The sequence below is a fragment of the Lissotriton vulgaris genome, chromosome 9, assembly GCF_964263255.1.
Source record: "Lissotriton vulgaris chromosome 9, aLisVul1.2, whole genome shotgun sequence".
Taxonomy (NCBI): Eukaryota; Metazoa; Chordata; class Amphibia; order Caudata; family Salamandridae; genus Lissotriton; species Lissotriton vulgaris.
The window spans coordinates 1,166,207,682-1,166,229,641 of NC_141697.1; the positions used below are offsets into that span (position 1 = coordinate 1,166,207,682).

Below are 21,960 nucleotides of genomic sequence, written 5' to 3' on the forward strand. Positions count from 1 at the left end.
TTAGGATGGCGCTGGCAGCTTGCCGGCGCCATCGTAAAATAGTTACAAGTTGACAGGCCAGCCAGGCTTCAACTTTTGCCCCCGGAATCCGCCGCTTGCGGATTTGCGAATTCGCGGTAAATGGCTCTGTTTATTAACTTATCCAGTTTTGGATTTTGACTTTATTAGTACTGCACAATATTTTACGCATCTCGCTAGTTGAGCCTGGCTACTCTCATCCACATATACTGGAGGGTTGAGGTCATGTTAATCTAGCGGCTTTTGGGGTTCAGATTGACCAAATCAAGATTCCTTGATTTGGGGCAGTCGCCTATCCCAAATATTTCAATTTCTTACTGACGTACACACCAAAATATTACAGTGATAAGTATTTAACAAGTTATATGAATGAAATTAAAATCTTACAGCTGGGTTGAAGTAAACTTGTGAATGGAGGTCATATCGTTGTCACTAGGATTGAGCAAGTACAAGCATGCAATTAAGTGGGTTTTCAGTTGACATTATCTTTATGCTGGTGTCCGTAGCTTGAAGCAGTTGCAGTAAGAGTTCAGATTGCTGCATGTGAAATTGCTACTATGATTTTATGCACTTTCCACAGCAGGATTAACACAGTCATGACATGACGTATGTGGCAGGAGCAGACTTGTGAGTTCAAGACAGTAAAATTGAGTTAATTGAAACTAATCCGCTTAGACTTATTTTATTTGTGGAAATCCACTCCAAAACCACTATTTAGGCTGTGACTGTGTACAGGGAAGAATCCAGTGAGCCAACACTAACTACATAGCCAGGTTGATATGGTAAAAAATTAAGTTGGTATTTAAATTTAATTTAATCATCCTTTATAAAGGTGGAGTTATTCACTCCATTGTAGTACTTAAGAAACGGTTTTAATTTTTGATCAAGAGAATTTGTGGTCTAACAAACTATTGAAAAATCCATTTAGAGTGAAAGCCCAGGAGCAGAGTTACAACCTGGATAAATTAGTGTCCAGGTAGAACCCTAACCAATAGAACAGAAATCATGAAAAAATATCCAATCAATTCTACGTTCTTCTTTTTTTTTTTTTTTTTTAATGTGAACATAAGTCAACATGCTCAACAGAATCGATCGGTGGTCTAGTTATTGTTCTACCGAGCAACGTTGTACCTTTTATTTGCCTGCACGAGAGAGCCCCCACTATATTCTTGTGACTTCATCAATGAACTTCAATCCAATCCACAACACCTTGCAAAGTCCATTGACCTATCGTAGCAAGTTATCTCCAAGAGTGATTAATCCCCATCTGCCATTGTCAGTCACAACCTCACATTCCCCTAAGTGACCCAATGTCCCAGAACTTCAGTAAGTCTGCATTATAATAATTTATGGGTCGTATATAAATCCAACGTTTATATGCTTGAATCCATTTTATCTATATCCAGTGCTTAAAAAGTGGATCACGTGGACTTGTCATCGGAATCTCCTTTTCAATTGCAGTGGTAAAATCTCACATAATGCTGCTGGTCCCACCTCATAGTCCATCTAGTATCCGAACTCAACCCTGCACACACAGCTTCTGCCCATCTCACCAAATCTAATCTCCACATTGAGCTTTGAGGGTTTCAGAGATTTACATTATGTTGCAGTTTGTGATTGTTATTTGTTCTGTTTGGAACCTGTTGCTGTAGCATGAATGGTCCTACAGGGGTGTGGAATTTAATAAAATATCTACTTGTCCATGGGGCAGGTTGCATAATAAATCTACTTGTCCTGTAACAAAATCCACTCGACCCTTTGGTGCCATGTAGTGCGGTGACAAATTATGGCGGAAATCTCATTACAGAAGAGCTCTGATATAGCCTCTCTGATTATGCCAGGGCTCATACCATTGCAGTGTTTGAATACTTGCAATCCCCTTATGGTGCCACGTTCCCGCAGATCAGCATACTGGGGCTGAAGGTAGTAGTAAGGAATAGTTCCAGAGTTAGAATGCCCTTTTGAGTCTGTGCAAACCTCCTAACTTGCATGTTTTAAGGATTTTCAACAACCCTTCTCTAATCTTTTCCAATACTGTGAAATGTTGGAAATTTACTCCAGACATAAACCTTCTTCCATAGTTGGGGGAAAAAGTGGTTGGAGGGAAGTGGACTTGCAAACACTCAGATGATTTTCTCACGAGCAAATCTACACATGCATATTTGCTCATGCTTAAATGCAGTGCACAAATATTTTCGAGGAGTACTATTTCTTGTCCTACTTTTGTAAATTCTTGGGAATTCATGAAAGCTCTGTAGCTGCACTTAATGCAAGGACATATACCATAGGTGCACTTTTGGGACTTTCTTAAATAATTGGTCCCCTAATTTTGTCTGGCGTTGACCATGACCTTTTGCGTTTATTAAAATTGTCTCTCTGTATCGGCTGGCTTCACTGTGAATGACAGCATTCTGCTTTTTCACAAGGAGCATATTGGCACACAAAGTAATTGTGTGCAGTGCCAGTAACTACTGTAGCAGTGTGAGCTTTATGAGAACAAAAACAATTTTTGCTTTTGCTAATGTTTGTTATAATGGTGAGGGCCCAGCAGCTCCCACACCAATAAGGTTTTACAAAAACCTTGCCAAAACAATTCACACATTGACAAACTAAAAAGCTGACCACCAATTTCAGACCTACTGGAATTGCCAATGCTTGTTTATTTGTGTTTCTTATAATCTTATTGAAAGTGGTTGTACTGATTTTCCATTATGAATATTTTGGGTAAATATTAGCATGCATCAACACGTTACTAAATGATGCTGCAAAGAAATGGTACCTGAAATTTTACAGTAGTTTAGCGAAACGTTTTTTTTGCTTTCATTTTTTTATGAACATCTTATTTTGAAAGCAAAGTATCATTAATCTTGCTTTCAAGCATCTGCAAATATTTGCATCAAATTAGAGCATTCTGGGAGCATTATACATAGCCTCATATTGCGTTACTTTGAAAACGTGTGTACACATATTAATACTGGAACCGCTGTCAGTAGTTAAGTTGGGGCTTACAACATTTACTTAGAGTGCTCACCCTAATAATAAAGGCTTTCAATTAATGCCCCATGAATACTATCTTGAACAGCATTAACATATGGACAAAAATATTACCTTAACTGCAGACCGTACCCTTCCCTGATCCATATTGTGTTACTGCAAACTGGCAGCCAAAGGTTTTGTGCTGCAGGGGGTTGTACCTACTTGTCCCAAGGACAAAATACACATGAAAACTTGTTGCCCTTGACCCCAAACAATATGTCCTGGATGTCGGCAATAGGAATTCCACATCCCTGGTCCTATCACAGCCAAAGGAAAGGTCAGTGGCTCATCTGCCTTAGATAATTAACTTTTGACTTCACTGCAGTCTAAAGCAGTGGTTTTTAATCTGTGGTCTGTGGACCTCTCAGGGTCTGCGACGCCGACTATGGGTCCAAGACAGTCTAAAAAATGTTATAACATTAGGATTAATAAAGTTCTTTAGAAGTATTTCTAAAGAGGCTGAATTGAAAAAATTTAAACTCTGTAAATGTGAAGGAATTTGAAATTGGTAGCCAAAAATGAAGTTGTTATCCTTTCGGCACAAAGCGATACCAAAGGGGATGATGGACGGAGCCTTTGAGCAGATCAAACACTCACCCCCAGTCAACTGATCTGGGTTTAATCCATCATCATTCTTTAGCTCACTCCACCACCCCAGTTCAGACATGGCCATATGCAAATCAGTCTGACCCTGTGCAAAATAAGATGGATTAAACCCAGATCTGTGACTGGGGGTGGATGTTTTGCCATTGTGCAGCATTCCGTCCTTCTTGTGTGTTTTGCTAATTCATTGGCACAGCAAAAGTAAAACAAAGAGATGATTGCTGGCCTGAATTTGTGCGCCCGGACAAAAAGAGCATGCATTAAGAGCAGAAAAGAGTGATATGCAAGTAGTTTAACATCTTAGTTCATTTCTAAGAATTAAAAATCAAATTTAGAAAAGCTTCAACCTTCTCTTTAAAATTAAATTCAAATTCTATTTCAAAGTTGTGTATTTGTTTTTTGTGTTGTTTTTAAGGCTCAAATTGTAGAAATTGATTAGGCTGGCGGTACCCGGCTACCTATAATGACTCATTGGGGATGCACGGATTCCACAGAAGTCCAAGGTTAAGAACCGCTGGTCTGAAGGGTCCATCACAGTAGCGCACAAATTCCCAGTATGGTTAATGGGTGAAAAAGTGAGCATATGTACTATGGTCTAGCATGCAGTAATATTTTTACATATTTGCCTGCTGGTGTTTCAATAATTTTTAGGTCTGCCTTGATAGCACAGCTGTCGCCTGATCTTACGATCTTATTCTCTCTCTCTCTCTCTCTCATTCTCATTCTCATTCTCATTCACATTCACATTCACATTCACATTCACATTCACATTCACATTCACATTCACATTCACATTCTCATTCACATTCACATATATATATCTCCAATAGTGTGGTCATAGGCAGGAACTACTGAAACAGGCACACAAAAAAAGGAAGCAAGAATGCCTCGCGACTTTCTCGTTCACCATTCCTCCACGGGATTTTTTGAAGTTATTTAACTTTTTCTTTGGTATTTGGTCTAGATCAAGAGTTTACCTCGTAAACCTCCTGGAGGAAAAAATCCATTCATGAAATATGGAGAAAGTATTATTCGCTAATGTTTTCCGTTGACGAATGGCCCCTGAACAAATGCTTCCCCACCTCTCTACCTTTGGAGGAGTGATTGAGAATTCATTTAACAACCCAGCAAGAGCTCACCAGCTTTGTAGGTTGGACATTAGCACAGCTGCACTGTCTCCATAATACATTACAACTCTCTGAAAATGCACGTTTTAAGCTACATGCTTTCTATAGGTCCATAAACACTGCACTCATTTCATAGACATGCAGTGCCTACATAGGTATCCGCACAGTGCGATCAATTCAGAGTCATCTGAACTCGGTCAGTTGCACAGCAGCCAATTCGCCCCAAATCATGTGTGGCCACTTCAAGCAGTTACCTTAATTAAAGGGCAAAGTTTAGGACTCTGGGATTGTGGTTGAAGTGTTCCTGTAGGTGTATGTATGTATGTATGTATGGCCTCATAGGTGGCAGTCAGTCCATTGCTACTGGCTATAAAGCCAGAAATGAATGAGTTTGTTGTACGTGACATACATAGGGTCTGCATTTCACACAGATATGAAACGCAAGCGTGTACCTCTCTAAGCTGTCTCCTCTTGGCCAGCTCTCACTGGCACATGTGTATTCTGGATTTTTGTTTGGTTGTGGCCTCCCTCTTGATCTGCAGACCGACTTAACCCGTACAACTTTCGAGGAGTTCATTCACACTCGTATATGTAGCTAGGTTGTTTCCTCTTCACAGAACACTCCCTGGGAGACATTTTCTGTTTTTCTTTCACAGATCTGGGACATCGGCGGGCAGCCTCGATTCCGGAGCATGTGGGAGAGGTACTGCAGAGGAGTTAATGCGATAGTGTAAGTCACAAATTTGCAATTTTGGGGCCAGTAGCTGGTGTGTGAGGGCTTCTATTACTATTTTTTTAATGGGGCTTCGGAACTCCTTTCTGTCAGCAGGCACAGGAGGAGGGATGAGCATTTATAAAAAATATCAAATCATGACTGTCCTAGCCCCCCATTCCCCCTTGAGTCTGCATTTTATATAGTTCTCATACCTATTGTCTTGTTGTAAAGATACAGAAATTAACAATTTTGCAATGTCCAGCTGTGGTGTCAGCTTCTTCCAGCTTCTCAATTACAAGGTAAGCTTTTTATAAAGAAACATTTAGAGCTGCTCACAAAGTGACAGATTCATAGGAATCAAAGAATGTTCTAGCTTGTGCAGCTGTAGAAAGATTTGGCATCGGCTTGAATTATTAAGAGGGGTCGAAGTGAGCAGGAACGGACAGAAACAGAGTTCCACTTCCTCCATTATTGCTGTTAAATAGTGCTCCTCTTGTATAGGACTTCATAGACCGATTTCGAATATACTCCAAGAGGGCTTTGGTTCCTCCACCTTCAGCAAGGTACATTGTGGGATTTTTGGGCAGCCTTATAGCCATTAGTGCAATGCTTCGTATCTAGAAGCCGATATTGGTATTTGTCTCAGGAGTGTGAAATGTCCCTTTTTCTGTGCTTTTCATTTGACTTTGCCGAGGTCGTGTTTTAAGAGTACTCTGGACTTTGCATTACAGTAATGTGGTGGTGTTTCCCTTCTGAACAGGTATATGGTTGATGCCGCGGACCGTGAAAAGATAGAAGCGTCTCGGAACGAGTTGCACAATCTTCTGGACAAGCCCCAGCTCCAAGGCATTCCTGTGAGTATGGACTGCTTCCTTTGCATCCTTTTCGAAGCATCTCATTGCCTCACTGGTGTGGTGTATATAGGCTTTAAGGATGTAATTATCATGATTCTGCCCTGTCACACCACCACAAAGAGAATGGTAATCTATAAACTGCACCCTGGGATGGGAAAGCATCGGTCACCTCACGCTGGCCGACACCTCCCCTGGCTTTCAGCTCACTACAGTACAGAGTTCTAGTGATCTGATGGCTGGTGTATTATATTTCATTATATTTTGCTTTTTGTAGCATATTTCTAGAACTTGTGTTACTCTGAGGTGCTTTGGTCTTTTTCCAGTTTATTTTTAGCCAAGGTTAATGTGGTTTGTAGAGAAAATGCATGTTCTGTGGTGACTGTGGGAAGTGGTCACTGTGGGAAGCCTTTGTGTGTTGTGGGCGAAGACCTAAAGAATGCATTGGTCTTGTCACTGAGAAGTTTGCAGTTAAGCACCGAAATTCATTAGCTAAAAACACATTGTTGGCTGAGGGTCTCACCTGTGTATATGGATGAGCCAGGAATACTGCGTCAAACTGGGGATTTGATGGCGGTCAGGCATCCAACACAAAAAGTGAATACCCCTTTGTTGTTGTTAAAAGAAATCTCTCCAGTTGATATCACTGATGTTAAAACTAGTTGAGCTATTTCAGAATGGCAGAAACATAAAATTGCTAGTATCGAACTTCAAACTGGTTGTTATCCTGAATAGGGCTGTGGCCAGCACCCCGGTTTTCTTGCACAGTTGGGGGACTGTGTACCGGCTGCAGGAAATTGGCACTTTAGGAAGGTTTACACATTTCATACTAAGCTCTGCAGGAAAAAGTTTTGAACTGCCTCCAACTCTGCTCGCTCTGAGGGATTTTCATTCTTATGATGAGGCAGTCTTAACAGAGATCTTTAGCAGCCGGGCTTTGGGCTTGGGAGCTCTGATTGCTCATGCAGTTCATGCTTCATAGAAAGAACTTGAGCTGTTCGTTTGACTTCGTCTTTTCCTTTCGGCCCGAGATGCTGTTTCTATAGTACTCCTTCAGCGGCCTATGAAATCCCTTGCGCTGTTCTCTTCTTTGATGTCTAAGGGTGGAGCGGGGCCTCTCCGGTAGGCAGCAGCATGCCTTACACAGTATAGTACCAACTGAGGAACATGGAATACAGCTTCTTGAAGCTACCCTTTTTCTCTTGCATTCCTCCATGTTCGAGAGGAAGGCTGCATCTTGCTAATCCCTGCGTTTGAAGTGGGTTTTAGGAATGGAGTAAAACTGGTGATCTATGCTGAGATACCAATTTTGATCTGTGTAATCATTTGGAGTGAAGTCCATTTTTGGAAATTAATGAATTTCATCTTTTCCTTTAAAAAGATGTTTTTAATATTTTAAGAACATGTAATTTACACATATATTACCCTTGGATGCATCAGTTATTCCATGTTACATATGTAATACAATTTCACTTCTTGTTCAACCACGTGTTTTTATCTGTTCCATCGCTTCTCCTTCATCTCCATCTCACTTGTAGGCGAAGTACACAATTCACCTCAGTACATGTTCCATTTGCCCCATTTCTTATCCCATTTCTTAGTGCACCCTCTGGATTTGAAGACCTCCTTTTCTGCAATCGTGTGTTTATCTAGTTCCAATACCTAGCTTCTTAAAATATTAATAATAATAGATGCATTTATAGAGTGCATGGTTACACTCTGTCAATGTGTCCCCGCGCGAACAGGGGTTCAGAGAGCAGCATGTTCTCCAAGGGGGAGAACTCCGGTACATCCTTATTGCTTGGAAGTACCGCTTTAAGGGCGTGGTGGATTTGTAGATACTGTAAGATCTGCCCCTGAGCTAACAGTTGTCTTGTGGAATTTTCAGAGATCACCCCCTCCATACTGAAGTTAGAATTACTTGCTCCATTATAATCCTGTACTTTGAGCTGGCGAGCAAGATATATTTTTTAGTATGGCAGTGTATATAAGTGTGACAGCTATAGGAGCAGTGAAGTGCCTGTAGCATTTTTAACTCATGATGTTAAGAGTCAGATGGTTTCACAGTAAATGCCTGAAATATTGTCTCTATTTTGAGTCTGCTTGAAAATAATAAGTTGTATTAACCTAAAAACTGTTGCTTTTATATCGACCATGGTCTGTCGTTAGTCAAGAGCTTATTATTTTACCAAAGTTATAGATCTATTAACTCATATGGGATTTCAGCCAGCCCTCCTGATCTATTGGCCTATTGTCATTCACATTGTTCTCCCACCCACTGCAGCATACAGCATGGGGCAGCCCACTTAAACCATTGGCTAACTTTGCTGTCAATGACTGCATTCTGTCCTTTCACAGGGAGCACATCGGCACGCAGAGTAGTCCCCTTCAGTTCCAGCACCTACTTGCGTATGACAATGTGTGCACTTTGAGGCCATAAAACATTTTTGACTTTCAATTTTATTATATTGGTGAGCATATCCCCAACAATAACATTTTACAAAAAAAATAACGAAAGAAGAATTGACAAACCCAGACGTGCAGCGTCCAATTCTAGACCTGTTGACTTTTATTTGTTGCAAACGATTTCGGTCATTTGCATTAGTTTTAATCATTAGAATTTATATGATTCATTTTAAACTTCAGTAAACATTATACAGCAGAAGGATAGCCTCAATAGGGTTTCCAAAAAAGTTCAGAAGATTTGTTCTTGTTTTTTTTTCATAACTGTTACACCTGTCAGGGTCTTTCACAGATAAATAATTCTGTTGCTAGTTATGAAATCGCTTCTGTTCAAGACTGTGCATCGTAGAATGGAGCCAGGTTCCTGGCTTACAGCCAAAGCACAAGCTGAGCCAGAAAGAGTTAAGTAAATGCACAGCAAACGTCATGCAACGTCAGTGGAGAAGTGTGGCTCAATGGTTAGAGGAGGCATACCCGGAAGCTGAGGTCAGACCCGGGACCAGGGTTCAATTCCCGACGCGGCAGGGTCTGAGCCCAAGTGTCCACGGACTCGATAATTCTCACTTCGGTGCCTACTCGAATCACGGGTTCACACTCTGCAACTCTGGGCAATAGCTTGCTCAATCTCCACTATGGCCCCCCGCGGCGGAATGCCTGGCTTTCACCTTGTGGATGCCCAGTACGGGTTATCTCACAGGGAAAAGCCAGGACGGGTTCCCAATGCAAGCGCCGGGACACCCCGTTGGGGTAGCCGTGCGCTATATAAGATAGACTAAAAAAAAAATTTACAAAAAAATGTACAAATATTATAAAATGGCCAAAATGTGTATTATATGTAAAGCACGATTAGCTTTTAAATCATACAAAGTAAGGTTTTTATATTGCATACGACCGGATTTTACTTACGTCTGTGAACTCTAAAATTTGACAATCAAAATGTGTCCTAGAAACAAAATAATTAGCCATGAAGGACAGTTTGGCCAGGTGGGGACCAGGATTTGGCCCAGTTTGCCAGACTGATATAGTCATCTAGTTGCTGAATTGAATATGCTTTGCCCCTCCTCCCATGGTAATGCATTATCCAAAATACCAGATCTGATTGATTTAATCTATGATATTTCCAATTCTCATGCCAGACTACTTATTTTGGGGGATTTTAATCTATGGCCTAATGGGCCTTCGGATACAGCCTACAGAGAATTGTGCCAGGCCTGCAGCAACCTTCAGTTGCAACAGCTGGTACTTTCTCAGACTCCTATGAAGGGTCATGCCCTAGACCTGGTTTTTGCGGAAACCACCCAGGTGGTGATCAGGGATATAGCCATCCAATGCTGGACGGGCCATGCTCTAGTCCATTTCTCACTCTACCTTTCCGCCGAGTCCTTGAGAGAGAACGGTTCGGACCCCACCAAAGTTAGTAGGCAATGGTCCAAACTTCTGAACAACTCTGGCCTTCCTCTTTTGATTCCCGGAGGTTTTAATTTAGAGGAGAATGTGGAGGCGAGCTATTCCAGCTTGTGCCAGCAAATCACCAACTCACTGGACACGCTGGTTCCTCTACGGAAATCTAGAGTCAGACGCAGGCCTGCCATGCCATGGTATTCGAACAGCCTTCTCCAATTAAAACTCCGGTGCAAACAGGCAGAAAGGGTATGGAGGAAGTCTTATTCTGAGGCTGCTAAATCCCTTTGCAAACCAGCACTGCTGGACAACAAAGCCCAGATTAAGTGCGCTAAAGCAAAATATTTTGAGGATATGCTGTTGCAGGCATCCAATAAATCGCAGATCCTGTTTAAAATAGTTAATGACTTTTCCAGGCCGACTTGCACGGCTAACAATATTCCACCCTCAGTCTGTCTGTGATTCCCTGGCAACCGCATTCGAGGACAAAATTGGCAACATCCTGAGTGGTCTTTCTAACTCAGGCACTCCTTGTCCCCAATCTTCAGTTGCCCCTGTACCGTCTCTTACTTCAGATGAGCCAGAAGAACAGGCAGGTCACCGGCGGCAGGAGAGTTTTACTCTTCCTCCGTTCGATGAGTTCTGCGCATTAGCAAATGGCGTGTCCTCGGGCTCTCCTCTTGATCCACTACCCCACAAACTTTGGAAATCCTTTCAGGAGGAACTCTTTCGACCCTTATATTCCATCTGCCACCAGTCCTTTAGCACTGCCACGGTTCCAGAATGCTGGAAGTTGGCAGTGGTCTACCCTCTCCTAAAAAAAACCACTCTTGACCCCACCTGTCTGGAAAACTATCGGCCAATCTCGTTGCTTCCCTTCCCGGTTAAGATCATGGAAAAGCTTGTGACCCGGTCTCTGTCCAGCTTTCTGGAAAGTAACATCTATTTGGATGTGGCCCAGTTCGGCTTCCTGCCGGCCCACGGTACGGAGTCAGCGCTGGTGGTAGAGTTGGATGCTCTCCGCTCGCGGGTCGACAATGGTCGGGCAGCCTTTTTAGTGCTGCTCGACATGTCGGCCACGTTCCACACGGTCAGCCACTCCATTCTTGTCAGCAGGCTTGAGGAGATCGGGGTAGCGGGATTGGCACAGGATTGGTTAATCTCCTGAACAGACACCAGGTGGTGGCTCTACCACCTTTTAGATCAGGCATCAGGAGAGTAGGGCAGGGTGTCCCCCAAGGGTCAGCGATCAGTCCCATCTTATTTAATTTATACCTCCGCCCCTTGATCAGTCTGATCAAGTCTTTCGGCCTCTCGGTGATTAATTACGCCGACGACACCCAGCTCATTTCCTCCCTTGAAGGAGAAGATGCCTTGTCCACGGAGACCTTCCACCGATGTATGACCGCTACTGCTGACTGGCTGAAAAACAACTCTCTCCAGTTCAATAGCTCAAAGACCGAGGTACTCCACTGTTCATTGGACCGTACCCCACGTCCTTTACCGGCAGACCTTTGGCCTTCATCCTCCTTGGGCACAGTGGTGGCGGCGGACTCTGCTCGCAACCTCGGAGTCATGTTCGGCCCTAATCTACAGTTGGATGGTGTTGTCAACAAAACCATCTCTACCAATATGATGTTACTCCTTACTCTGCGGAAAATTCTTCCCCTGCTTCCGGCTCAGGCTAGGCCAGAGGTGGTGCGTGGTATTATCCTTAGTAGGATTGATAATTGCAATGCACTGCTTCTAGGGGCCCCCGGTACTCTGATTAACAAGCTGCAGCGTATTCAAAACATGGCTGCGAAGCTCGCTCGCTCTAGGCCGCGCGCAGCTTCTTCCTCCCTCGCGCTTAAGGACCTTCTTTGGTTGCCAGTTCAGCAGCGAATCTACTTCAAAGCATCCTGCCTGGTCTTTAAGGCTTTGCATGACCAAGGTCCAGTCATGCTACAGAACCTCTTTTCGTGGTATCATGCAGCGAGACCATTACGCATATCTTGTGGTGGTTCCGAGAATCCATAGGCTACGTATGGGGGGCCGCTCCTTTGGATATTTAGCTGCCACGCTCTAGAACTCCCTTCCCTTTTCCTTGAGGAGCCTGAGGGTTTTTCCATCTTTTAAGAATGGTTTAAAAACCTACCTCTTCCCCAGTACAGTGTAATGGTGTGATTGTGTATCTGGTTCAGTAGAGTCAAAAGCGCCAGGATACCCTCTGGGTGACAGTTTCGCCCTATACAAATGTGTAATACATACATACATACATACAAGAGAGGAAAGATTTGTGGGTCATTATTTGTTTTATGTCCTAAATTAGTAGAATGAGTTTACATGCTATTTCACCCTGTAGCTGGGCTACTTGGCTCGCCTCTGATGGCCACCAGGGGTGACCGTTCACCGCACTCTAAAGAAATGTGTACTCCTCTTTCACACTCCGACAAGCACAACGTCACGTAACAACGATAACCGCATTTCTGTGGTCATCACCGAAGACCTTTAATCACTTCCCTTATAGGCGTTGAATGGATTACCGCGTCAGCCTCGCTCCACCACCCACTCAAAAATGAGGGGAACACTTGTCAATATTATGATACAATACTTGAACTATGTCTCGAATTGCCACGTCCTGATGGACTTACTTAGCTTTTAGTTGTTCCGAGACTCTTCGGCTCCTCTTTTGATTTAAACCGGTTTACACAGTGTCCAGCAGGTGGCAGTGTAGCCTTACAGTGATCTACGATTATGCAAATTTTATTTAACAGAATGGGCTGTGTTGTCAAAGGCGACAATAAAACAAGCATTGGCAAAGCCAATAGGTCTCGATTTTGCAAAGAATATAGTGTAGCAATTATGGTAAGCTCAGTCCCCCGAAAATTGAACAGGAGGGAGAAATTTGGCGGTGGGCACAAAGACAGACAGACTGGCAGGCAGACAGAAAGACAGACACACACAGGTTGAAAGGTGGACAGGCAGACATGCAGACTTCCACGCAGTTGATCAGCCTTCACGTTCTGAAAATCACAATCAATTTTTAATCTCAAATTCCATTAGACGACATACAGTGTAAAAATGGAAGTAAAAAAACAAGTTTAAATTTTTGTGTTTTTATAAATGAAGAGAAGACTACAACTTTCAGAAACTCGAATGGGATGTCAGTGTAAGAATAGAACTATCTGCCTTGATTCAAGTACATAGTGCTTTAAAAAATAAAAATAAAATTCTTCCAGGATAGAAGCGCAACCTTCCTTGGAGCAGCATTCTTTATTACCAGCAGCACAGGAGCGTCCCAATAGACTGCCATTAAGTGCCAACGCGGCCGGACTAGTCAGTACAAAGATCAGATGGTGGGCTATGCTTCAACAATAGGCATGCAGAAAGGAGGCAAATGACGTACATTGCGAGGTAACGACAACAAGTAAAACCATGATGATGATCGCTGCCTACCTGAATGTCATTTGCTTAGAGAAGGGATGGGAGGTGGAGTGAAAGAAAGTGATGGAATGCAAATAGACTATAGGAGCAGCAATAGAAACGAACGCATCTACATATTATATCATGTCTTGTCAAAGAAAATAAGGGTTTTTAAATTAAGGAGTTGGCTTACAGGTGTTGCGAGTACTGCCATAAGCAGTTAGTTCCTTTCAATGCGAGCCGCACAGAACCTAGACCGTGTTTCCTGATTCTGCACTGGCGAAAGACTGCTCACAACACTCGACAGGCTGCCTGCTGGCTTTAGAGTTGACGTGTTGCAGGGGACGTACAATGGGTTAAAGGGTAGCGCTAGTGCATTGATAAAGAATAACACATTATAGAAAGAACAGCGGCTTTGTATGAATACATAAATGTTTAACGACAACAGAGCTACAACCGTACTTAATTTAGTCAGTAAAGGTAAATAGAAAACTGAAACACACTCTGCCAAATCTTTGCAAACTTTCGATAATTCAAAGTAAGACTATGCACTAGGAAATCAAAGATGGCTGCCCGATTTTTATTGGCTGCCGAATGGAATCCCTGGATTGGTGAAATGCCAATATTTGGTAAATGTGTAGAGCGGAGCTATTTGAGAATGGCTTAACCTATTTGCTGACGGACTTGGGTGAGCTAACAAGTCAACCAGGAGAGTTGTACCAACTCAGAGCCTGTGCAAGTATTTTGTAGAGAGGCTGGGTCGTAACGGCCGAATCCAACGACTTTGAACTGGGGAACAAGTCTCTACGTCGGCTCAACAACATCCTGTGGCCCGGGAGTAGTGCGTGCGTGCGCGCACGCGCAGTTTTCCTTTTTAAGCTCTGCACTAGTGCTTGTGGTGCGCCGCTGCTCACTTCCGCAAGGTGGATGCCGCCGCAAGGTGGATGCCGCCGCAAGCACGAGTGCAGTGCTTGAAAAGTGAAGACTGATTGCTAAACACCCTCCTAGAGTAGCGCATGTACGCTGCGTAGGTGAGACCTAAAGAGAAGGAAACAATACATTTTTTTCATTTCTCATTTTAGAACAAGCTCCAATGCGTCACTTCGGGGCTCCCTTCAGGACTTTGTTGTCTTGTATTGTAATTGCATTTATATAGCGCTTACTACCCCAGACGAGGCGTCGAAATGCTTTTTCTACGAAATAGCACGCTACCCCAGAACCCATAAAGGAATAATGTTTAACTAGTATAGTGAAATATGAAAGAAATTTGAGTGGAGGATAGGTTAGTTAGTTATTTGGATTCAGAAGAATATCGGGGAGAAAAGACGGAAAAGGTTTGCATTTATATGGCGCTTTTTACCCTAATGGGGTGTTGAGGTGCTTTTTCAGCGAGTAGCACGCTACTCTGGAACCCATAAAGGATTAGAATTGAATTAGTATATTGAAATATGAAATTTGAGAGGTTTAATGTTAGTCTGTTGTTTTGATTGAAAAGGATAGTGGAGGGATGGAATACTGCGGAAAGATGGTTTTCTAATACTTCTAGGCACTTGACGAACAATATTGCGTTGGGGTATTTTTTGGGAAGATGGAATTCATAGGAAAGGGTGATGCTTAGCTTGAAAGCGAATTTGCGAGACTCATGATTAAAGGAAATACTGAATGAGTAAAGTCAAAGTATTTTAAAAATTGGGAATTATTGCTGAAAGAAACTGGTGTGGCCACGTATCGAGGTGCAGCTATATTTTTGTTTGGTATATCATGGACCGGACCTGCTTTCAGCGACTCTAGAGCACTTGGTTGACCTACGTTTATCTAATGAGTTTGCATGTGAAATTAAAGTGGATTATAAGATCACATAAGTTAGTGCACTGTGACATGTTACTTCAGCTTATTGATTTAGGGTCTGGAGGTGGGAACGTGCCTGGAGGTGGGCACTCCGTCTGTGCCATGTTAAATGAAAACAAAAGCCGGAGGTGAGTTAAGGACTAAGTGGTCATAGATTTTCAATTTCACTCCGAGTAAAAAAGGCCAGAGAAAGACGAACAGGGCTATTGCCTGCACTACCAGCGATTTTATACCTACCAATGCCATCCAAGCAATCAAAGCAAGGATGCGGTCAACTGACGTTGGGAGCACTGATCATGCATGACCTGTTGGGAGCTCTGATCATGCATGACCTGTTGGGAGCACTGATCATGCATGACCTGTTGGGAGCACTGATCATGCATGACCTGTTGGGAGCACTGATCATGCATGACCTGTTGGGAGCACTGATCATGCATGACCTGTTGGGAGCACTGATCATGCATGACCTGTTGGGAGCACTGATCATGCATGACCTGTTGGGAGCACTGATTATGCATGACCTGTTGGGAGCACTGGTCATGCACGACCCGGTGCGAGCACTGGTCATGCACGACCCGGTGCGAGCACTGGTCATGCACGACCCGGTGCGAGCACTGGTCTTGCACGACCCGGTCCGAGCACTGGTCATGCACGACCCGGTGCGAGCACTGGTCATGCACGACCCGGTGCGAGCACTGGTCATGCACGACCCGGTGCGAGCACTGGTCATGCACGACCCGGTGCGAGCACTGGTCATGCACGACCCGGTGCGAGCACTGGTCATGCACGACCCGGTGCGAGCACTGGTCATGCACGACCCGGTGCGAGCACTGGTCATGCACGACCCGGTGCGAGCACTGGTCATGCACGACCCGGTGCGAGCACTGGTCATGCACGACCCGGCGCGAGCACTGGTCATGCACGACCCGGCGCGAGCACTGGTCATGCACGACCCGGCGCGAGCACTGGTCATGCACGACCCGGCGCGAGCACTGGTCATGCACGACCCGGCGCGAGCACTGATCATAACCTCTTCTCAATAGTAGAATCCACAACTTCCTATGGCTTAGCATCTAAGTACTCCAAGAGTTCCCAAAAAATGCAAAAAGAAGTACAGTGATGTGCTGACTCTTCATGCTTTCCTCCCCTTTCAGTAATGTCAATTGCAAAACTTGAAGATGTACCATTGTGGAACGATGCTCATGCCTGTGACTTGTACCGGGCGGACCTTACATTAATATTTTTGTTGCCATATTAAAGTAAATTTTGTTCTGATCCTAACAGCAAATGTAATCTTGTTTTCCCCTTCTGTGCAAATTCTGCAAAGAACCAATGGGGGACTGGAGTTACAGGCCCTCCGGTAGTGGTACATCTTGTGACCCCAGGCGTAATGGGGAGTGGTTCTCCAAAGTCCATCTGTGGTAATTTGTCCTCCACTGGTACCTTCTCTTACCCCTCTGTAACTGCGTGAGTGCAGAAAGCTGTCACCACATTTCAGTTTATACCATATTTTAGGTGTGCTTCTCCCCCACTGCCTCTTGTCAGCTGGAGCTACATGCAACTCATCCATCTGCTGGTCCTGCCTCTTGTCATCCTTCTGATGCTTAGTCGAAGAAGGTGAAACTAGGTCTTCTGTTATCTCCCAGACCTTTGTCTTCTCACTCGCAGACAGGGTTTGTGAAGTAGTGCACTCTTCTCTCCTCCAGCTCCTGTCTGGGGCCTCTGCATGTATGGATCCCTGGGTGAGAGTGAGGAACTAATGCTGGGAGTTTAGTGGCTTGCATGAGCCCCGACAGGCCCTGCTGCTACCTTGTTTATTACTGTGAAACTCAAGAAAGCTTAAATGACAGGAGCATAGGCTTGCTGTGTCCAACCAACACTAGCAGTACAGCTCGGTGCTGTTCAGCCTCATTACGCCCCAACAAGTCATTACCATTTTTAGGTGTTGCATCAGACAGATGACTGTTGTCGAAAGGCATCTTTTGGATCATACAAAAAGTTACTGTTGCTTAGAGCCTGCCCACTGTTTACTGTTGGTTGACTTTGTCACAAATATGCTTGCTTCTTTATCAATGGCTTTCTTTCCTCTTGTGCTGTCCTTCCCCTGAAGCATAGCTTTCTTGTCCTTTGGATGGAATGACTTGTATCCTCCACTGCTCACATTCAGGGAGTTACTTTTTTCTTTTTCCTTCAGCACTCCATGACAGTGCATGTGTTTTCTTTCCCTCTCCCTCCCTCTGCTCGCTCCACCCCTACCTCGTGCATTGTTTCCCCTACTTACCCTCGCTTTAGTGTCCTGCTTCCCCCTCACCCTACATGCTCTGTGCTGCTTCCTTCCCCACCTCTGCATTTTTATTTTTTTAGGTCTCGGCTAAACGTGCGGAAGCGCGTCTCCGCCGAGATCTTTTGTTAGCGAGTGTGCTTCCCAGGAGACCGCTTCGGCCACGCGCATCCTTGGAGCCGATTTGAAACTGGAACGCGCGCTGTGGCCAGGCGCTGTCTCCTGGGAAGCTCCAGCACCACACACGCATGCGCATACACACACACAAGCGCCCATGCACGCACGCACATACATACATACAGAGACACCCCCCCCTGACACATACACACACACACGCAAGTGCACCGAGGCCCTCCCTCCCCCGCCGTCACCATCGCACACATACATACACACACGAGCATACACGCACACACACACACACAAGTGCACCAAGCCCCCCCAGCCTTTTGGAACTTACCTGGCCAATGTCGGGGACTCTGCTCTCAGCACGCGGCGCCCAACCTCCTGCTGGCGCGGCCCCGGGGCTCCACACCGCTCACAGGAGCCCCGGGCGCGAGACGCATTTGACTCCGCCTGCCTCCTCTTCCGGTCTGGACGTGGCCCCGCCCCCGTCACAGGCGACCGTGCCTGACTTCCGGGGCGGCCGCGGCGGGATTCCACCCGACCATGCTACGCCACTGCTTGTTGAAAGATGTGACGCAGAGATAGGTCATTGTTTTGCTAGAGAATGAATATCGAGTTTTCGAGACCTCTCGCCCCCACTCTCAAAAATCGCGCAGAGAGATAGGGTGACTAGATTTTTAAAACAAAAGAACATTTCAAAATATAAATAGCACTGCAACTACTGAGGGGCACTGACTTTATTAAAGGCGCTCGATCACCAGCATAGACAACATGTAGACCGTAAGTAAGGCAATACGCACAGTGTCATTGGTGGCATCTAAATTCCTCAGTAATAAGGGCTGCTAACTAATATTTACACCGGATCAGGTGAAAACTTCCCTCCCGCTGTGTTTGAAAATGCCTTCTGGGTTTTGTAGTTTCAGACACGCAAACATTTAAAAAAAAAAGAAAGTAGGAGATTCTGTAAATAAAACCGGAGAATGCATTTCCCCGATTGACTTCTATTTAAGCAGAGGCAATTTTAGGTGGAAGACATTGCAAATAAAGCCATGTTTTGCTTTAGAAATCGAGTGACTGCCGCCTAAATTGGGTCAATTGACATGTATGCTTGTGCTTTAATTGAGTTTTTAGCACACTTGAAATCAAAGATTTGTAGGCGGAAAGTTCAGGCATGGAATCACTGCACGGAATTACATGGAGTGAGGTGGTCATTCTACTCTGGGAACCAGCCAGGCATTCACTAAGTTTGAAGAAATTAGTCAAAGAAAGAGGTGGGAAACTGGAGATTTTCCAGTAAATCCGCGATGGCCGGTCACCTCACAGAAAGAGTGACAAAAGCTCTTGCTTAAATCGGAGGCTAACATGTTTATGTTTTCGTAAAGATTAAGATAAACAAGGGAACATAACGTACAGCATGCTTTAAAATGCATTTGTAAAAGTGGCTTTTACTGCGCGGTTTTCATGACGTGTGCTGGACAGAAAAGCAGTGACAGACAACTGGAAATGCTTGCAAAGTGTTTTTAAACAAGGCAGTAAAAGCAAGAGGGATCCGCCGCGGGTTTAAAGAGTCCATCTGGCTGTCATCGACTTCAAGGCCCCCTCCGCCTCCAGAGAGAGTCGCACTGACTCTTGCGGGGAATAGCCTTTCCTGGTGATGGACACAGTCCATGGCAAAGTGGCTCATGGCAGGGAGCAAATGGGCCCGAGTAGCAAAGCTACAATTAATCAATGTGTTGTGTTTAGTGCTGCATGCTGGAGCGGCCAGATACCAAGTGCTAACCAATTACAGCGGACTTAAGCGAGACAGGGGAAGTAAGTGGCCAGATCAAGAATAGATCACACAGGCTGTCAGTGGCTTTTGGGACTGAAGCTCGGGAATGCTTCTCTCCACTTCCAAAGCCAGAGCCAAGAGGTAACTCGCCCTCTCCCTTCTCTGCCCGGAGCAGCGCCCAGCTGACAGGACAGGGACTACAGAAGACTTCTGCCCCGGGCAGGACAGACTAGGCCCGCAGGTATTGGCATTCTTTCTGAAAGGTCCAACATTCCTCATAAATCCTTCTTCATTCCTCGCTGGACCTTTGACCTGCACATTTTTTTTTTAATCGCGTTTTATGTCTTTTCCTCCACTGTGTCGTTTCTGTGTGAAACATGGAGACTTCCTTATTCTCTGGATGACAGGCCTCATGCTGCCGAGTTTTCCTACGATTTTAATGCAAGCATTATTCATCTCAGAAACACAAATGGAAATGTCAAATAAAAGGCTTTCAGTGCCTTAACGCCAAATGCCAAAGTGGCCCACACAGCAGCATGTAGGAAACATGTTTCAGGTTTGCACTGAGAACTCCCAAGAGGCAGGGGTGACTGCAAAGGAAGAAGGAATGTGCTGGCCGCGGAGCCTATTGCTGTATTTTTTCTCGCTCATATAAATCATTAAGTTGCAAATTGTAGTTTGATTGCAAAACTTCCTGAAGTGAAAGATGTGTGCTCGTTTAGTAGATCTGAGCTAAATTCACAAATCAATGTAAATTAAAGATATGCATGCATAAACCTGTTTCCCGATTGGCCGCACTCAGACACATTGCAATTTATAAAGCATGTATTTTTGTTGTGTCGTCAAATCATTGTGCTGCCAAGGGATTCACTTTTCATTCAACCGCGCTGGGCATACTGGTGCTCGTAGTTTTTCCCCCCTGTTATGTTTTTTATGAGTTTACAAGTCCAAACAAACAAAATGCTGGCTCTTAAAATTCAAGGACTGTCTGAAGGTGTCATGCACCTCTGACAACCTTAACAACCCCTCCAGTCACCTCTGTCCTTTCTGTGCCCTCTGCCAACCTTAACACCCCCCTCCTCTCGCGTGTGTGTGTGGGTGGCTCTGTGTGTGTGTGTGTGGGTGGCTCTGTGTGTGTGTGTGTGGGTGGCTCTGTGTGTGTGTGTGTGTGTGGGTGGCTCTGTGTGTGTGTGTGTGGATGGCTCTGCGTGTGTGTGGGTGGCTCTGCGTGTGTGTGGGTGGCTCTGCGTGTGTGTGGGTGGCTCTGCGTGTGTGTGGGTGGCTCTGCGTGTGTGTGGGTGGCTCAGCATGTGTGTGGGTGGCTCAGCTGTGTGTGGGTGGCTCTGTGTGTGTGTGTGTGGGTGGCTCTGTGTGTGTGTGGGTGGCTCTGTGTGTGTGTGTGTGTGTGTGTGTGGATGGCTCTGCGTGTGTGTGGGTGGCTCTGCATGTGTGTGGGTGGCTCAGCATGTGTGTGGGTGGCTCAGCATGTGTGTGGGTGGCTCAGCATGTGTGTGGGTGGCTCAGCTGTGTGTGGGTGGCTCTGCGTGTGTGTGTGTGGGTGGCTCTGCGTGTGTGTGTGTGGGTGGCTCTGCGTGTGTGTGTGTGGGTGGCTCTGCGTGTGTGTGTGTGTGGGTGGCTCTGCGTGTGTGTGTGTGGGTGGCTCTGCGTGTGTGTGTGTGGGTGGCTCTGCGTGTGTGTGGGTGCCTCTGCGTGTGTGTGGGTGCCTCTGCGTGTGTGTGGGTGCCTCTGCGTGTGTGTGGGTGGCTCTGTGTGTGTTTGGGGGTGGCTCTGTGTGTGTGGCTCTGTGTGTGTGGGGAGGCTGTGTGTGTGTGGGGGTGGCTCTGCGTGTGTGTGTGTGGGTGGCTCTGCGTGTGTGTGTGTGTGGGTGGCTCTGCGTGTGTGTGTGTGGGTGGCTCTGCGTGTGTGTGTGTGGGTGCCTCTGCGTGTGTGTGGGTGCCTCTGCGTGTGTGTGGGTGCCTCTGCGTGTGTGTGGGTGGCTCTGTGTGTGTTTGGGGGTGGCTCTGTGTGTGTGGCTCTGTGTGTGTGGGGAGGCTGTGTGTGTGTGGGGGTGGCTCTGCGTGTGTGGCTCTGTGTGTGGGGGGGTGGCTCTGTGTGTGTGGCTCTGTGTGTGGGGGGGTGGCTCTGTGTGTGTGGGGGTGGCTCTGTGTGTGTGGGGAGGCTGTGTGTGTGTGGGGGTGACTCTGTGTGTGTGTGTGGCTCTGTGTGTGTGTGTGGGGGTGGCTCTGTGTGTGTGTGGGTGGCTCTGTGTGTGTTTGGGGGTCGCTGTGTGTGTCTGTGTGTGGGTGGGTCTGTGTGTG

At 45.4% G+C, this 21,960-nt stretch overlaps 1 protein-coding gene across 1 annotated transcript in view; it reads left to right on the forward strand.

The window, feature by feature from the left end:
* The window catches only part of ARL8B (ARF like GTPase 8B), a 132,920-nt gene that overhangs the window by 76,410 nt on the left and 34,550 nt on the right, over window positions 1-21,960 (forward strand). The window contains exons 3-4 of the mRNA XM_086939211.1: window positions 5,441-5,514; window positions 6,260-6,353. Of these exons, the coding sequence (XP_086795337.1) occupies window positions 5,441-5,514; window positions 6,260-6,353 (168 nt within the window). The remainder of the gene's footprint in view (window positions 1-5,440; window positions 5,515-6,259; window positions 6,354-21,960) is intronic.